General features: G+C 41.4%; 2 protein-coding genes and 1 long non-coding RNA gene across 4 annotated transcripts; 1 reads left to right on the forward strand and 2 right to left on the reverse strand.

The window, feature by feature from the left end:
• Window positions 1-360: 360 nt before the first annotated feature.
• On the reverse strand, window positions 361-1,670 carry LOC148893711 (uncharacterized). The gene is made up of 4 exons (XR_016115964.1): window positions 1,530-1,670; window positions 1,301-1,424; window positions 620-695; window positions 361-539 (listed from the first exon to the last, which is right to left on the reverse strand). It is a non-coding gene; the product is annotated as an uncharacterized LOC148893711 (long non-coding RNA).
• On the forward strand, window positions 1,338-8,450 carry yy1a (YY1 transcription factor a). 2 transcript variants are annotated; one of them, XM_089004134.1, is made up of 5 exons: window positions 1,338-1,975; window positions 3,901-4,051; window positions 4,130-4,190; window positions 4,989-5,147; window positions 7,667-8,450. In XM_089004134.1, the coding sequence occupies exons 1-5, from the start codon at window positions 1,477-1,479 to the stop codon at window positions 7,847-7,849; spliced, it is 1,053 nt and encodes a 350-aa protein (XP_088860260.1). In that variant the 5' UTR covers window positions 1,338-1,476; the 3' UTR covers window positions 7,850-8,450. The 2 variants fall into 2 exon arrangements, with proteins under 2 accessions (XP_088860260.1, XP_088860261.1); XM_089004135.1 differs by having other exon boundaries at window positions 3,967-4,051.
• A 45-nt stretch (window positions 8,451-8,495) lies between these two features.
• tpp1 (tripeptidyl peptidase I) lies at window positions 8,496-17,876 on the reverse strand. The gene is made up of 13 exons (XM_089004133.1): window positions 17,802-17,876; window positions 16,244-16,318; window positions 15,359-15,498; window positions 14,741-14,891; window positions 13,943-14,064; window positions 13,672-13,859; window positions 13,218-13,416; window positions 12,831-13,019; window positions 11,942-12,014; window positions 11,731-11,851; window positions 11,484-11,645; window positions 10,304-10,429; window positions 8,496-10,132 (listed from the first exon to the last, which is right to left on the reverse strand). Exons 1-13 carry the CDS (start codon window positions 17,810-17,812, stop codon window positions 9,992-9,994), a joined length of 1,698 nt encoding a protein of 565 aa, XP_088860259.1. The 5' UTR covers window positions 17,813-17,876; the 3' UTR covers window positions 8,496-9,991.
• Between the last annotated feature and the right edge of the window lie 409 nt (window positions 17,877-18,285).

Below are 18,285 nucleotides of genomic sequence, written 5' to 3' on the forward strand. Positions count from 1 at the left end.
ACCAAAAAGGAGATGACTACACAATAAAAAAGAGAACAATAAAGCAGCATTCCAAGGAAAACCCAAAGTTCCCATCATATTGTTTTGAGGGCGATATTTCCACTTGATTAAATTTCGGAGAGTGTAGTCGTGTGTAACCTAGTTTATGTTTTTTTCATGTTTTGGGGTTATTGACCCTTTATTGATAGCCTAGGTGGTACAAATCTGTAAAATTAAGAATATGTTGTGTCAAAAGTTATACGTTTATATTTAACAGTACATAATAAGTGTGCCGGTCCCAAGCCCGGATAAATACAGAGGGTTGTGTCAAGAAGGGCATTCCACGTAAAAGCTTGGCCAAAACAAACATGCGGATCAAACTTCTGAAGATCAGAATCAGAATCATCTTTATTGCCAAGTATGTAGAACACACAAGGAATTTGTTTCCGGTAGAACACGCTGCACTAGTATCGTCGTCAAAAAAACTGCTCAGTGGCACTATACAGTTCCATTTTGATGGAGGACAATGATTCGCTGTGGCGACCCCTTGAAGGGAAAAGCTGAAAGGAAAAGAAGAAGAATAAGTGACCAAACAATACAACACAATACAATACAATACAATACAATACAACCATCGTACCGCTTATTCCTCATTAGGGTCGCGGGGGGTGCCGGAGACGATCCCAGCTGTCTTCGGGCACGAGGCAGGGGACATCCTGAATTGGTTGCCAGCCAATCGCAGGGCACACAAAGACAAACAGCAGTCACTCTCACACTCACACCTATGGACAATTTGGAGTGTTCAATCTGCCTGCCATGCATGTTTTTGGAATGTGGGAGGAAACCGGAGGACACGGAGAAAACCCACACGGACCCGGGGAGAACATGCAAACTCCACACAGGGAGGCCGGAGCGGGACGCGAACCGGGGACCTCTGCACTGTGACGCCGGCCCAATACAATATAATGCCCAATACAATACAATGAATACAATACAATACATATTGATTTATAGAGTGCTTTAACAACAGCTGAAGCTGCAACAAAGCACTTAACACAGAGAGCTATCAAATACAGGAAATAAAGCAGTGATAACGATAGAAAATTACTTCTCAAATGAGAAGTCAAATTTAAAACATCCTATTTTCCATTTTTGGAGTAGATATACATTCATGTTCATTTGCCATCGTATATGTTATTGTTTTCACAGCTACCCATTTTAAATGGTGGAATTGTTAAATTCCTGTGATATACAATGTATCACAACCTTATCACGATTTGTATTTTTATTCGTCAAACATCTATCCATCTACGGTACTTACCGACCTACCCATGACCAAAATCACGCGAGATTTGCTGAGTGGAGCAGAGTGGCAACGAGAGTACACGTTGTTAGTTGTCGGAGAGGGAGGAGGCAGCAGAGTACACAGAGAAGTCGCAGTTGGACTAAATAACGGGTCCGAAGGTGGAGGGGGTTACAAGAAAGGAATAACAAGTCATGGCTTCGGGGGACACGTTGTACATTGAGGCGGACGGCTCGGAAATGCCTACCGAGATCGTGGAGTTGCACGAGATTGAAGTGGAGACCATCGAAACAACTGTTGTCGGGGATGACGACGATCACCAGTCCATGATCGCTTTACAAACGCTTGACACAGACGACCCGCATTCTATCCTCCCTCACCAAGAGGTGATTCTGGTGCAGACCCGGGAGGAAGTTGTGGGGGAGGACGACTCGGAACTGCACACGGATGACGGCTACCAGGACCAAATCCTCATCCCAGTGCCCGCCGTGGAAGAGGACTACATCGAACAGACTCTGGTCACAGTTGCGGGGAGAAGCTCGACAGCGGGCCGAATAAAGAGGGCTGGAAGTGGAAAGAAATCGGGCAAAAGGAGTTACTTCAGCAGCGCAGATATGGGTAGGAAATGGGAACAGAAGCAAGTGCAGATAAAGACGTTGGAAGGAGAGTTCTCTGTTACTATGTGGGCTTCGGGTAAGTTTGGGGTGAATTCCTGTAATGGCTTTGTTCTCGATCGGTGTGTGCCGTCGTTACGAGGCCTCCACCGAGGCCTTGACTTCAGTCAAAAGTTAACGCGCATTTTACGATTTAAAACGCCGCTATGACTTCAATTGGAGTGTTTTTGTTTTTATGGGAAGCCATGTTTTCTGTGCCGATGGGCGCCGCCATATTTCCCCGGTCGAGAAAGTATGGCGGCCCGAAAAAATGGCGTTTATTTGACCCACGAAGATGGCGGCGCGTGTAGCCCCAGACCCGTGAGCTAGGTAGCTAGGCCTTTATGGCGCACTTCATTCTGGTGCAGGCGGTGCCTTCAATGACCCTCGTTTTAAAGGCTTTTTAACCTCCACTGTTTGTTACATCAAAGTTCGGCAGATTATAGACTATCTTTTCAAAATATGAACGCAAACGCTGAGACAAAGAACTTATTATGATGCAGTACATTATTAACGGGTATTAATTATTACAAACTAGGTGCAGGCGGTGCCTTCAATGACCCTCGTGTTAAAGGCTTTTTAACCTCCACTGTTTGTTACATCAAAGTTCGGCAGATTATAGACTATCTTTTCAAAATATGAACGCAAACGCTGAGACAAAGAGCTTATTATGATGCAGTACATTATTAACGGGTATTAATTATTACAAACTAGCCCTTTTGATTGTTTTCCAAAGGGCAGTCTTATTGTGGTTAACGCTCAGCAGTTAGGCATCTTGCATACGATGTAAGGCAACGTTTGTCAACAGTTGTCAAGGGAAGGAACGCCGACTGCCCACAGAATTAGGAATATTCGGCGATGGGGTTTAGAATTTTAGACGACCTTAAAATACACGCGTACTTTTAAGGGTGAATTGTATTTATATAAACTTTGAAACCAGTCGATATTTGAGTACTTTGTGCAGTTTGTTCTCTAACTCAACTTTAGACAGCAATGTAAAACAACCATAGCTGCATCTAAAGTATGTACACTGACTTAAAATTAGGCAGTCAGTTAAATAATAAAAAGACGGTGAAAAACCACAATAACACAATTACACAAAAAAAACACAACTCACTAAAACAACACCAAATCCCATTTTGAGTTAAAAGCCATAGAATCAGTGTGTGTTAATTTGAGCTTCAAAAAACTATGAGAGGAGGACATGCCTGATGTTTAATAGGTTATTTCGAAGTGAGGGACTGCCAAGAGAGAAAGTTCAACTTCCTTTGTGCCTCCACTTAGTTTTCTGTACCTCCAGTACCATCTTATCTGCAGACCAATGGCAACAGGTAGGTGTGTAGTATTAAAGGAGCCCAGAGGTTCCTTGCGTCCAAACTACTAAATGTTTGAAAACAATTGATTCTACAAGTTAACTCTGGAATGTCCATGGAGCCAGTGAACAGAGTCCATCACTGGCGTTATGTTCTCACTCCTCCGAGTATTAGGAGGTGAGCAGCAACATTTTGCACCAAAATAAAATGCACTACAATAATATAACTACAAGTTAGAAATTAATTATAAGATGTTAGTTAACACTGCAAATTTCCCCATTGTGGGACGATTAAAGGTTTTCTGATTCTGATTGAATGTCAAATTTCCACAACACAAGTCCTAGTTAAATAACACAAAGTTGTGGAAAAAGCACATGAAACGCTCAACAGTTCAGTGTGCTTCCAAGGTTTTGGGAAGGTGACATTGAGTTCACCATTAAATGTTTTAGAACATTTTATCTTCACCCTGAAAACCACCCATAGGCATAATGTAACCAATATCCACCAGGAAGTGAAAAGCAAAATACATTTAACTGCCATGTACACATCCACGTCAATACCAACTTATTCATCTGGTATACACGTGTTTTACTTTGTGATGGGGTCTGTTTGTCTTCATCTGCATTTATTGAATTAAAACTATGTGATTTAGATGACAAGAAGGACATTGACCATGAAGAGCAAATCATGGGTGAAAACTCTCCTCCTGACTATTCAGAGTACATGACGGGGAAGAAGTTGCCTCCAGGTGGCATCCCGGGCATCGACCTTTCTGACCCCAAACAGCTGGCAGAGTTCGCAAGGTATGTATGCTGATTCGGAATACCCGAGAAGCGTTATGCACGCTCAAATCATGTTCATATTTTCTGTTAAACTTCCAGGATGAAGCCAAAGAAGGTGAAAGAGGACGACGCGCCCCGGACAATAGCCTGTCCACATAAAGTGAGTGGCCTGCTCTTCACCTATCATGTCTCCTCCATATTTTACTCCAAAACTGTTAACAAGTGAATATTTGAATACAATTCATAATTCACCAAACGTAAAGTAATGAATCTGTTGTGTGGCTACTTAGACAGGGTGCTATTTCATTATCATAGCAAGATTAAAACATTCAACATCAATATTGAAAATTAAATCATCAGTCATGTGTGTACTTTGCACGCTATGGTAACCTCACTGCGCCCCGCGAGCAAATTCAAAATCAGTACTGGAACATGCATGCTCTCTAAAAGGTGCACCAATCAAGCACATATTCTTCTCCTTCCACAAATGACATGGGCAAAACACTGAAAAAAGTCCACACAAAGGACAACACAGATCATATGACAAAACAAAATACAAAAACAGCAAAACCACAAAACAAAAGCTCTTGCCGACAGCTGCCAACTTGGATCATGCTCTTTACTTCAAATACAGAAATATGTGCACACACTCAAATTGCACGTCATTAACTCCCAAGTGTTAACTGGGAAGTTAACATTAATGCAGAAATACTTTTGAGAGTAGCCTTCATATCACCCCATCGGGCGCCGTCTGCAATTATGTTGCTTATTGGGTGATGGGCACACCCATACCAATGTTGCATATTTAGAGAATATTTAATTGTCAGTACTCACTTTCACTGTTGAAATAAATGCAAGCAGTAACAAGAAAGTACTAATGCAAGTATGGTATGATATAAATGTTGGAAGATTGTGGATTACAAACTTGCATGGGTATCCGGGTGTGTGTTGTCCTCAGGGCTGCACCAAGATGTTCAGGGACAATTCTGCAATGAGGAAGCATTTGCACACCCACGGGCCTCGTGTGCACGTCTGCGCCGAGTGCGGCAAAGCCTTTGTGGAAAGCTCCAAACTGAAACGACATCAACTTGTACACACGGGAGAGAAACCTTTCCAGGTGGGTCTTTCCATTTGGAGCATTCTCGACAGCAATGCTACGCAAGCTGGGGGTACGACCGTGGATGTGTGCGTGCGCCAAATAATTCGTCAGATCTTTTCACTTGTTCTATTTGTTTGTGCCATAGCGCAACATTTAAACAATTGTATTAAACAATCATTCTTTCCTACTCCCAGAATTAGACCAATAAAAAGCTTTGATGTGATTGTGATGTGTCATCACATAAATCTGTCATTGCTGAGTGAAAACAGATGAATTATTACGGGTTCAAGTCTTGCAGTTTGCTCGGGAAAAGGGCTTTTTGGCTTATTTCGTTTTTGAGTTTTAGATTTAAGAAAATGGATACCTTTTCCAGAATAAAAGGCATAGATTACAAAATGGTTTGAGAAGTATATTTCAATCCACTGGTTAAAATGACAGTGACAATCAAAATTATTTGTCCTCGAAATAAAGATCATTCTAATAAGATTACACTTATATGTTAATGAAACAGGCCATTGTTCATGTTTAAAAAAAAAATTGGTATGATGTTTTTTAATATCTCTGTTCATGTGAGAAGGGTATATACAAAAATAGACGAATTGTAGTACAGCGGTCTGATGTGTGGATCACAGGTCGGGGAGCAAATGCAAATTCCGAGCGCTTGTCCTTGGATCAGCTTTAATAAATGGAGGAAAACGGGCAGGCGGTTGAAAAGCTAGTCACAGTAACACAGTGAGAGGTGTGACATTCACACTATAGAAAATAAAACGGCGCTTTAAACATGAGAACATCCCTGATTTTGTGCATTTTTTAAACAAGGCTTACCTTGATTAGTTCTTATTCGCTATGGACAGGCTGACAGACAATGTTAGACAAGAATCTCTTTGGACCATGATGTTTGCAGATGACATTGTGATATGTAGGGAGAGCAGGGAATAGGTGGGGGGGGGGGGGGGGGGGGGGGGGGGAACTAGAGATGTGGAGGTATGCCCTGGAAAGGAGAGGGATGAAGATCAGTCGCCGCAAGATGGATGTGTGTGAATGAGAGGGAACCAAGTACAAGAGTGATGCTACAGGGAGAAGAGAAAAAGAAGGTTGAAGATTTTAGGTACTTGGGGTCAACTGTTCAGAGGAATGGAGAGTGTGGAAAAGAAGTGAAGAAGCGTGTCCAGGCAGGCTGGAACGGCTGGAGAAGAATGTCAAGTGTGATGTGTGATTGAAGAGTTTCAGCTAGAATGAAAGCAACAGTATATAAAACGGTGGTGAGACCAGCCATGATGTTTGGACTGGAGATAGTGCCACTGAAGAAGAGACAGCAAGCAGAGCTGGAGGTAGCAGAGATGAAGCTGTTGAGGTTGTCTTTGGCCAGGTTAGATACGATCAGGAACGAGTACATTAGAGCAGTGTTTTTCAACCTTTCGCAGCACACCACGAACCATCTCGCAGGAAAGAGGCAATCTGTGACGTGTTGCCACATGGACGGATATTAAATTACCCTCCCAGTCTTATCAGCACTGACACAGGACAACGACATAATATTGGCAGAAAATGATTAATAAATGTTTGTAAAATTTTACATTTGAAAAAGGGGCATTGGCTAGTTTCTCACGGCACACCTGACGATCTGTCACGGCACACTAGTGTGCCACGGCACAGTGGTTGAAAATCACTGCATTAGAGGGACAAGTTTGGAGAGAAAGTCAGAGAGGCTAGACATCTCCAGAGGAGAGTAAGTGACTATATCGGAAGAAGGATGTTGAGTCTTGAACTGCCAGGCAGGAGACAGAGAGGAAGACCAAAGAGGAGGTTTATGGATGTTGTCACGAGGACTTGAAGGTAGCTGGTGTGAGAGAAGAGGATGCACAGAACCGGGTTAGAGGGAGGACACTGATTTGCTGTGGCGACCCCCTGATGGGAAAAACCGAAAGTAAAAGAAGATCTTCATTAGTTATGGGGTGAGCAAGTTCCAAACATTTGCTCCTCTCACAGAGCACAGTTGTAAAAGGCTTTGAACTGATTTTTGCGTCGAGCATTAGCCTCACAAGTTTCTGACCAGGCGGCAGCTGCGTATCTACGCAAGATAGGTTTTTATTTCTAAAATTCCCCCTAAAAATATTACAGTAATTCTCTGTGAAGACTCCCGAAAAGGCTTTGTAGCTGCCACAAGATGGTGGTAAAACACTAATTTTGGATTTGGACTTGGGCCTGTTTAGTGGAAGCCTCATGTGAACATACTGTATGTAGTTTCTTGGCAATGATTTAACCAAAACATTCCTTTTTTTCTTAGACAGGGCTCTGGAATATCGAGGGGAAATACTGTATGAGGTTTAATCCTGGCCAAATGTCTTCTTTGTACTTGCATGCATTATAACCTTCTCACTGTAACTTTTCTTGCACTGGTTTATTTTTTTAACTAAAACACAATTTTTAATTACTGCGGTATTTTGGCGTCTATGGTTGTAAAGTATAATTGGCTTGAAGGTTATATGATAATCCAAATGTTTGGGGTGTGAATTTTTTCTTCTTCTCGTTTGTAGTGCACATTTGAGGGCTGTGGCAAGAGATTCTCCCTGGATTTTAACTTGCGAACACACGTGCGCATCCACACGGGGGACCGCCCGTACGTGTGCCCCTTTGACGGCTGCAACAAGAAATTTGCCCAGTCCACCAACCTCAAGTCGCACATCCTCACACATGCCAAAGCAAAGAACAATCAGTAAACGGATCCCGCGGTGACACGAGCATACTCTCGAGCACCCACGTGGCGTCTCCTTGACAGACAATTGACGTCCCCACGTGGCATCTCCTTGACAGACAATTGACGTCCCCACGTGGCATCTCCTTGACAGACAATTGACGTCCTGTGCGGCCCGCTTACTTGAGAGATAACAGATTGCCGTTTGTATCATTCTTCAACAAACACTTTGTCTTTATGCGTGAAGATGGGAACACCGACACTCAAGGCTATCCAACTCGCGCTGACTCGGACGCTACTCAAATTGAACTCTTCCTACTTGATTCTCTTATTTATACCTGAACACAGTCAGGTGAAAAGTTTTACAGTGAAAGTCGAACATTTGCAATGTTCCTCAGCAAGCAGTGACTCTTTTTTCCAATTTTCTATTCCTCCTAAGTGTGCATATTGTACACTGATTGACATTAGCGCTGTTGCTCTTGTTCGGTTTTACGTTTCCCCCTATGCGAGCGTGTTTGAAAAAGAGGAATTTAATTATTTTCATTTTTTACAATCTAATATCAGTCATGTAGATGATAAACGTGATTATCCATAGATCCCTGATTAAAATGTTTTTTTTCTCCTTAGTATGTCACCGATTTTTGCACAATTGCCTGTCTTAGGAAAACTAATTCAACACACAAGAAATACTGTTTATTCGTCACAGTAATGAACAAAAGTGACTGCATGACAGCTGTTTCATTTGCATTTCTTTCAGAACTGCAGCCATTTGGCACAACCAACCTAATATTTTGATATCACACCACAAGACAGCACCATTTGATTTTCAACTTTAGGAGTGGTACTTGAAAAAAAAGTAACATTTTGAATTACTATTATTCCAGTGATTTGATTGCTTTATGGCTGTGAAGCACTATCGCCCACTAATTTATGCGTGGATAATCATGTATGCGTGGCAAATTAGGGTTGCACAATAATTCATATTTTAATCCAGAAAATTAAATGACTAAATAAATCTCATCACCGCTGTTTATATAATCAAGCACTATGTCCATATACCAGCAGTCGGCCAACCACCAAGAGGGTGAATGCATGATTAAGGCTTCGTGTGACTTCCTAAATAACAAGTGATCGCATTATGTTAAATAATGCAGAGTTTGAAAGGGATCAGCATTGTTTGCCTCTATTTATTTAAAAAAAATATTTTCAGGGAAAACGGTTACTACAGTGGACATCTTATCAGGCTACAGGTTACATGAAATGGGTAAATGTTATTTTAAAGTTTCACTTAGCTTTTAAAATTGTATGAAATGTAGTGCGGTTAACTAATTCACTGCAACTCCCGAATTTATTTGGGAATTGAAAATATGACAGAGCACCATTTCCGAATGTGTTCAGGTTTTGTTTTTTCTTGCAGGGGTGCTGCTAAAGCGCTGTTCAGATCTCCGGGAATGTTTTTTTCCCCTTCCTGGGGGGGCGGCATTTCAATTTTTTTCCATGTTAGTGCTTTGTTCCAGCTTCAGCTGTTGTTAAAGTGATATATAAACCAATATGTATGTATTGCATTGTATTTTGGTCAGCCACCCTCATTTCAAGTTCATAAATCAGACCCATATAACTTAGGAATGAACTTTTTTTTATTCTGATGAAAGAGGAGTGTCTAAGGTTTCTTACGTCGCATTGAATGTTTATGTAGTCCTAAAACTCAACACTGTACTGTATTCTGTGGGTCCTGCAATTTCAGTGAAAATGACAAAAACCCTGGCAATAGAGTGGACACATTTTTGCACATCTGGCAGTGAATGACTTCAAAATATGTTTTCCCCAATGGATAATTGTTATTAACTCATTCACTGCTATTTTGATCGGAGTGAAAAAGTGTTACATGAAAAATGAGTTGTGTTTGATTTAAAAAAAAACTTTGTGGCCTTTTCTTTTTTTGATTGACGATGGAAAATTGAGAGAACCTATGACAGTAATTGTATAAGCCAAGAGCTGTGAAAAAGTACAAACTCAGTTAAGGAAAAAAATGCTTGCATATTGAGCCATAAAATCTCACTGAAGACATGAGTGAGTCAATGAATCACATAGCGTTTGCAGACAATCGCAATGACTACGCCACGTGTCGATGTTTGGTACCTGTCCTGTAAGTAGCACCTAAGTGACTTCATGAAGCTATTAGTGCAGCCAGAAGCGAGGAGTAGTTAGGTGTTCCCCAGCCCGTCACAGGGTCCCACGAAGGGGCTGCACAGAATCCTTGCCCTTGTACCAGCTCATCAAGGCATGCCAGGTGACAACCTTCAGTCACCTGGAGACACAAAACGCAATCCCATGATATGTTGTCACATCAAGCATTTCACGTTCGCGTATTTACATGAGCTGAATTGCCAACGTCAAATGTGAACAAAAATCTCAACTTGATGCATGAACAAGCTTGAGAAGGTAAACTTTAGGTTGGGGGAGCAGAACATTTACTGACATCAAACAGAGCCTGTCCCTTGAGCTTGTAGAGGCGGGGGTTGAGGAAGCCCAAAACGGGAAGGCCCTTCATCAGACGCTTGTCATTGATCAGAGAAAACATCCCACCAACCACTGGTGTTGATGCCTGGAATGACATGAAAATAGTACATGTACATAATTAAGAACAATTGTAGGCAGCAACGTGAGCTTCACAGTTTCTGCTCAATTAAATTTACAAAAAATAATCTACATTGTCCCCAATGGAGGACTGAGCTCAAAACTTGTATATTCGATAGAGTGAAGGTCAGGACTGTCAAACTGAAAAATCAAGTATGGGAACTTATTTTGCAGAATTGGTCCTTGAGATTGAACCCAACCAAGACTGTACATCAGTGGTTTTCTGACTGAAATTGACACGTCATCAAAAAAGGGGAGCATACTGAGACTGCCGACTTTGGCTTTGGGCAATTCAAAGCCTTGACATGACTGACATTTATCAATTCATAAATATGACATGACTACATTAAGTTTTTTCCCCTTGACAACGGAAGCCTTTTTGTTAACCCTCATTATGTTAAGGGGTTAATTTTACCCATCTCCATTTTTGTGGTGACTCAAGGACTGGATATCTTTTCTTTTTTCTTCCTTCAAAACAGTACTAAAATATCCCAACGGGATAGAAAATATGTTGTCTCTCTTTTCAAGTATACAGTATTTATAACATCTCAGAAATCGTTGTTGCTGATGTCACCTATTATTTGACTGTTTTGTGTGGATTTTTACATACGGGTAAAAATGGCCCACAACATAATCAAGGTGATTTTTTTTTTCAACATAATATGACGGTTTAAGGAATAATTTTCTTAAGAAGATAAGTTGACATTTTCCAATAGTATAATTCTGTTTATAAGAGAATAAAGGCGCTTTTTACACCAATATTAAAAGTGTAATGAACCTTACAAGACTATTGTCCTTTTTTTATCTTAAAACTTTTAATTTCTTGATAAAAATCCAACTTTTCTCATCATATTTAAACTCTCCTTCCCCAAAAAGAGGCAATTTTCAGTTTGTATGCTGCCACGTGGTAGTTATATTTGATTTACTTTAGGAGAGTAAGGGGGTCTGTGGAAAAAATATGCGCTGGGCCCATAAGGTTTTCAATCCCCTCTAAAAAAAACAAACAATCGGGATAATTTTACCGATGTCCCAGACACCCACGGCATGGGTATTCTGTTGACAACCACCCAATAATTATCAGAGAGCGCCGCCATGTCAGGATAGGCTCTCCCGCTGACGTTGAAGTACGACTTGGGTGGGAGGGTTGCAGCTACACTCTTAAGGTATCCAGTGACAGCGCTGGCCTGTGGGAATGAATGCACTGGACTTACTTGAATGCATGTTTGGCTTGACTTAATCCTAACAACATCGTTGACGTCATATTCCTGCCTGGTAGTCGGGCATCTTGAAGACGTTACTGAAGCCTCCTCCGCTGATGTAATCTGTTACTTCATAAGTCATCTTGAAAGGATTCTTGAACGAGGTACCACCGACTGTTGTCACATAAGGGCTGTAAACAAGATTTTATTGAACATTTTTTTAAAATAAAGGTACAATTTGTGACCGTCGTGAGTTTGATTTCAAGGTTTAGCGTTGTTACCTCGAAGCGGGAAAACTGGGCCGGAAGGAGTTTTGTTCTTTAGCTATGTGCCAGCAGCCAGCCCCGCTATCACCTGAACACAATATCAGTTTGATTGATAAAAAAACCTCAACAAGTGAACACCCAGGTTATTATAGTTAATGAAAACTATTGCAATAACTAAAACCACAATTGAAAAAAACTTTCACATTTCACAGCAGCAAAGTTATGAAAGTTATGATATTACCAAGAGCGCATATCAGAAAACATTTGCATAAATAAAAAGTCCACAATCAATGAAATTTTCCTCGTGACTTGTAATCAAGTTTGTTGTCAACCAATTTTAGATCAAAACCTCTCAAAAAGTTCTTGGCCTAAAGAAACAAAATGCATCCTTTTAGATTTGCAGTTATTGAATTAATGTTGTATGTGGAACTGTCGCGGCTTGGAATTGAAGCGGATTTACGCGGGACAGGAGATGTGAGGCAATCTCTTTTTATCAATGGATGCTACAGCTTTGTATTTGCTTTCGACGTTTTGCTTGTAGCAGACGTGCACATTCCACCATGACGTCCCCGATCCACTGGTGAAGAGGACACTTTGATCCTGTCCTCTTTCATCTAGAACTGCTTAATACAACAAAGAGGGTGCAGAAAGATTGAGTGACTGCTGTGTCTTTGTGTTGTCCTATTATTTGTTGTTTTGTTCTTTTGACTTCAAGATGGGGCCGCAAGAGTGGCTGCCGTTACAACAGCTCCTGTATTTTGTTTCTCGACTTCTTCTTTTCCTTCCCTCTTCCTTTAATCACTTTGCTACTGTGAAATGTAAATTTCTGCAGTGTGAGACTAATAGTTTTATCTAATCTAATCTGTTACCCAATTTCATCATGGTGTTGCTTCCAATTACTGACCAGAAGCAAAAAGCAAAGAGATGCCCCGGACGCCAGCCTTCATGAACTCTGTGTTGATGCGCCCCATGTAGGCGGTAGACAGACTGTCCTCATCGTCCCCGTAGCTGATGGTGTGCACCCAGGGGAGGTCAGACATGTTGCTAAGCAGAACCACCCACCGGAGGAAAGGCTCCTGGGACTCGTGACGACCTGGAACACAACCGGGATGATCACACGCCATGTGATTGAGGATAAGCAGAATAGAAAAGGGAGAAATAAATAAAGGAAGAGCACATAATCCAAGAGCTATGTAAGCACAAATACCTAAATAGGGTAACAAATATACATGAAATGAAGCGCATCTGTTATGTCACAATGAGACTATTAAATGCGACTTTGGTTACAGACCTGGATTTGTGAAGACCCACGTGGGGATGTTTGCCCCCGTGCTCATAATGTACTCCACATCCAGACTAGCCTCTAAACCGGCTTTTCCGGTGCCTTGGGTCCCCACGACTCGGTCCACCTTGGACAGATGCTGGAAACTGCCACCATAAATGCTCATGAACTCCGCCAAATCTGCAGGGCTATAGTACTGCTCCAGGAACTATAACAGAAACAAGTAGCCGATGCTCAAAAATGCATTACACTGTATAACTACAGGACATATCTATCTATCTATATATATATATATATATATATATATATATATATATATATATATATATATAAGCAGCAGCCCAAGACGCAAGAATAAAAAGCAACTCCGAGGAAGGAGGAAATGAAAGGGAAGACTCTAGGAAAAAAATCTGGAAACGTCATTAAAGTTGTCTGAAAAACTTTTTCAGTATGAGGTTCGCACCTGAGCTACAGCTTGGCTGTTGTTCTGAGCTGATCCGACATCAGCTGCAGTCAGATTGTAACGGGCCCTTAAAACGGCAGGAGTCACTCCCAAGTGAAAGGCGTGATGGCTCCGCTGCATTCCCTTCGACTTAGACGAGGTCAAGCCAGGCGTGTGTCCTCTCGGAGGGAAGCGGTGAAGCCCTCCCACTGTCATTAAAATAGATGAAAGTTCAACTTCAATGACATGTGGAGTTCAGTGGCCATGTCCGATGCTAACAAATGAGCCGCACCAAAGTCAAGGTGTTGTGCAACATCATCGGGAACGGAGTAGGGAGCTGAGGACCTCACAATGGACTGACCGTCTCTGACATAACGCTGGAACTTGCTGCCAGGTAGAAGAACCTCTGCAACCCTTGACACACACGCCAAGAACGCAAACAATCATGAAATACATTATCGTAAATGCATGTAATTTTTAAACATTTTCAAAAAACAAGAAAAAAATTGGAGTTAACACTTGGAAGAGAGTCATGTGATCTCTTCTCACGATGCTGGTCAACCCGCAATGGATGGCCAAAGTCTTTTGAAACTGTACAGGCAATATTTTAAACATGTTACGGTCAGGTTAATCATGAAAAAAACAAAACTAAAAAATGATACCCTACAAGTGACTTTTTTAAAATCTTATGAATTAGTTCTATAAAAACAAAAAATACATACAAATCGATCATTGAAGAAAAATCAAAAAACATGAAAAACTATTTCATTTACACCAAATCCATTATTGATACAGGTATATCGGAACTCTGAAGAGATTTAACCCTCATATTACGTTACGGGTCAATTTTACCTGTTTCTGTTTTTGTGTTGACAAAAGCACTGGATATTCTTTCTTTTTCCTTTCTTTAAAAAAGTTCCAAAATATGTCGTCTCTCTTTTCAAGTATGTTTATAACATCTCAGAAACAGTTGTTGCTGATGTCGCCAATTATTTGACTCTTTTGTGTGTATTTTTAACATGTTTTAACATAACATTTTTTTCAACATTTTTTAACATTAAGAAAGACTTTCTCAAAAAGATATGCTTACTCTGCATCCATTGTGCACTGCAAGAAGTCCTTAGTGCGAACTGTCAAGCAGTGTGTGACGCCATGATTCTGCAGCCAGCTGCGCACAACCTTTTGGGAGAGGTCTGACGGACGCACGAGGGAGGCCACCTCCTCAAGTTGTAGGTATTTACCTGAGGAGGGAAATTTGCATCAGCACAGCCTTTGTAAAAGGTTTGGGGCACCAAATGGCGGAGATAAAAACCGATATGTGCACTACATGAATCATTTTTTTGGGATAGGAAAAAAATGAAGTGCTGTGAATACTTTTGAGAAACAATGTGCCTGTGAATGTGAACGTTTGTGAATGTCTATGGGGACGAGTCCAAAGTGTACCCCGTCTTTCATAGAAAATCAGCTGAGATAGGTCCCAGCTCACCTGAGATCCTAATGAGGACAAATCCTGTTGAAAATAGCTCACATGCTGAAACGGTACTTACTGAATGAGGAATCGAAAGTGCAAAGTGAGACTATCCTTATCTGTGGAACTTTACAATGAGGAAGTGTTTCCCCAGTAAAGACTGTTGAATGCTGTACAAATATTGTTGCCATTTTATCACGGCAAGTATGCCAAAAATTTGAGCTTGTTTGGTTGTCTTACCATACTGAGGTGAGTCGGGGTCAGACACCACTTTGAGTGTCTCCTCCAGCACGTCAACATTCTGCTGCTTGAGTGCAAAGGTCAGTTCAAGGTCTTCGGTTGGCCTCAGCCGACCAACACGAGTCCAGTCCTTGGGCACCCTGAATAGAAACAATAATAGAGTAGCTAGCACTGGCAATGTGCTGACTGCCCCGTCGACTTGACAATGGGGTGATAAAATATCCCAGTTGCGCTCCTTGTCAGGTGGATGTAATAAGGGTGGAAAAATACTAAAAATCAGAAGATAATGCTGGAAAAAGTCTTGCGGTGGAAATTATGTGACCAGGTGTCAAAGGTGAGCTGCTCAATGTAAGATTTAGGAAGTGTTGATGAAAAGATAGTAATTTGTGATTTTTTTTGGGGTCTTTTTAAAAATACAGTATCAGTATCCAAGCCCATATCAAAACAAAGATGAAATTGCTCAAGGCAAAGTCACCAGTCGTATGTTTACCGGTTCTGAAGCAAGCTGGCATCACCGGACTTAAAATTACATTCTCTGTGTAGTTTTCTTTCTTGCTTTTATTGATTATTTTATCTGTGATTTTATTATTGTAAAATATCGTTGAGAGCTTATAAATAGCATGCATTATTATTACTATTATTTTTACTATCTTAAGGATAATGCCAAATAATTTGAAGCAATTGCAATTAACGTGTTTTTGAATCATAGTATGTATGATGCCCAAGTATTTAAACAATTATTGTAGGCAATTATAAAGATTAGGGCAGGCATTATTCACAAACGGCTGCTCTACAAATATTATGAAACTTCATGTCAAAATATATTGTTTTGGACAATGGACGGACAAAAAGTGAATACTAATATTGGAAAAGCTAGTTACTCACAGGACATTTTGGTCATATTCCAGATATCCACTCCACACCAATGGGCTGAACAACAACGGGATGACCACCGCAAGCCTAATGAGAGAGATAGATTTTTTATGCATCGTATACACTGCCAGGCAGGAGACCGAGAGGAAGATCGAAGAGGAGGGTTATGGATGTGGTCAAAGAGGACATGAAGGTAGCTGGTGTGTGAGAAGAGGATGCACAAAACCGGGATAGATGGAGGACATTGATTCGCTGTGGCGACCCCTGAAGGGAAAAGCCAAAAGGAAAAGAAGACATACAATTGGATGTAAACCGTTAGCGTAAAACGGGTACCGTAAGGCAGCCCTTTTCGACCTCTCTCATCTCATTTTCCGTACCGCATATTCCTCATTAGGGTCGCGGGGGTTGCTGGAGCCTATCTCAGCTGTCTTCGGGCACGAGGCGGGGGACACCCTGAATTGGTTGCCAGCCAATCGCAGGGCACACAAAGACATACAACAGTCACTCTCACACTCACACCTATGGACAATTTGGAGTGTTCAATCTGCCTGCCATGCATGTTTTTGGAATGTGGGAGGAAACCGGAGGACACGGAGAAAACCCACACGGACCCGGGGAGAACATGCAAACTCCACACAGGGAGGCCGGAGCGGGACGCGAACCGGGGACCTCTGCACTGTGACGCCGGCCCAATACAATATAATGCCCAATACAATACAATGAATACAATACAATACATATTGATTTATAGAGTGCTTTAACAACAGCTGAAGCTGCAACAAAGCACTTAACACAGAGAGCTATCAAATACAGGAAATAAAGCAGTGATAACGATAGAAAATTACTTCTCAAATGAGAAGTCAAATTTAAAACATGCTATTTTCCATTTTTGGAGTAGATATACATTCATGTTCATTTGCCATCGTATATGTTATCAGCTGTCTTCGGGCACGAGGCGGGGGACACCCTGAATTGGTTGCCAGCCAATCGCAGGGCACACAAAGACATACAACAGTCACTCTCACACTCACACCTAGGGACAATTTGGAGTGGTCAATCTGCCTGCCATGCATGTTTTTGGAGTGTGGGAGAGCATGCAAACTCCACACAGGAAGGCCGGACCGGGGCGCGAACCGGCGACCTCTGCACTGTGAAGCCGGTGTGCTAACCACTCGACTACCGGGCCGCCCCCACTTTTCGACCTATCTACGTAAAATATTAGTGCGCCTTTAGTCATTTTATTCAATTGTATGTGTTGTGCTTTTTTTTAGAAGATATACTTTCGAATACGCTGTGCGAACGAAACATTGACGGAGACCGAAGACTGCCTGCAATATTCTACAGTTAATATAACAGAATAACAAAATGATACTGGGGGTTGCTTCGGATAATTTTTGCAGTAGTTAACTTGCTGGATTAGCTAGCGGCTAATAACCTAAAGCGAAAATAGGTCATGTCTCAGAACCAAATAGAATTCAAAATATGTAACGCTACGTGACGTCACAGCCGTCAATTCTGCTATTTTGATTTTGAAGGGAATGAATAAACTCGAAATAAAGTGGAAACTTACGGCGTGTCCATTGCGTCTTCGGCGCCTTGTGTGCTTTTGCGACTGCACGTCGACTCACTGACAGGCTGTCGGAGGTGCACAGATCACATGATCGTCCACACGTGACCAACGACCCCCAAAGACAAATCTCCCTGGTCATTTCAATAGGTACACCAAGAAACTTGAGTTGGATCGGTCTCAACGCTGCTGCTCGACTTATAACAGGATCAACCTGGAGCCTTCTTGCCTCTCTCCTAAACGTAGTTCCAAATACATTTTAGAATTCCCTTTGAAATATTATTGTTTATAAAGCACCGAATGGCGCTTTTACATCACTCCGTTTCTCTGAGGTCTGCTGACAGATTACTGCGACGATGTTCCCACCGGGTATTATTATTATTATTATTATTATTATTATTATTATTATTATTATTATTATTATTATTATTATTATTATTATTATTATTTCTAGTAGTAGTAGCAGTAGTAGTAGTAGTAGTAGTAG

The sequence above is a fragment of the Hippocampus bargibanti genome, linkage group LG09 (genome assembly GCF_051943395.1).
Source record: "Hippocampus bargibanti isolate YZ-2025 linkage group LG09, ASM5194339v1, whole genome shotgun sequence".
NCBI lineage: Eukaryota > Metazoa > Chordata > Actinopteri > Syngnathiformes > Syngnathidae > Hippocampus > Hippocampus bargibanti.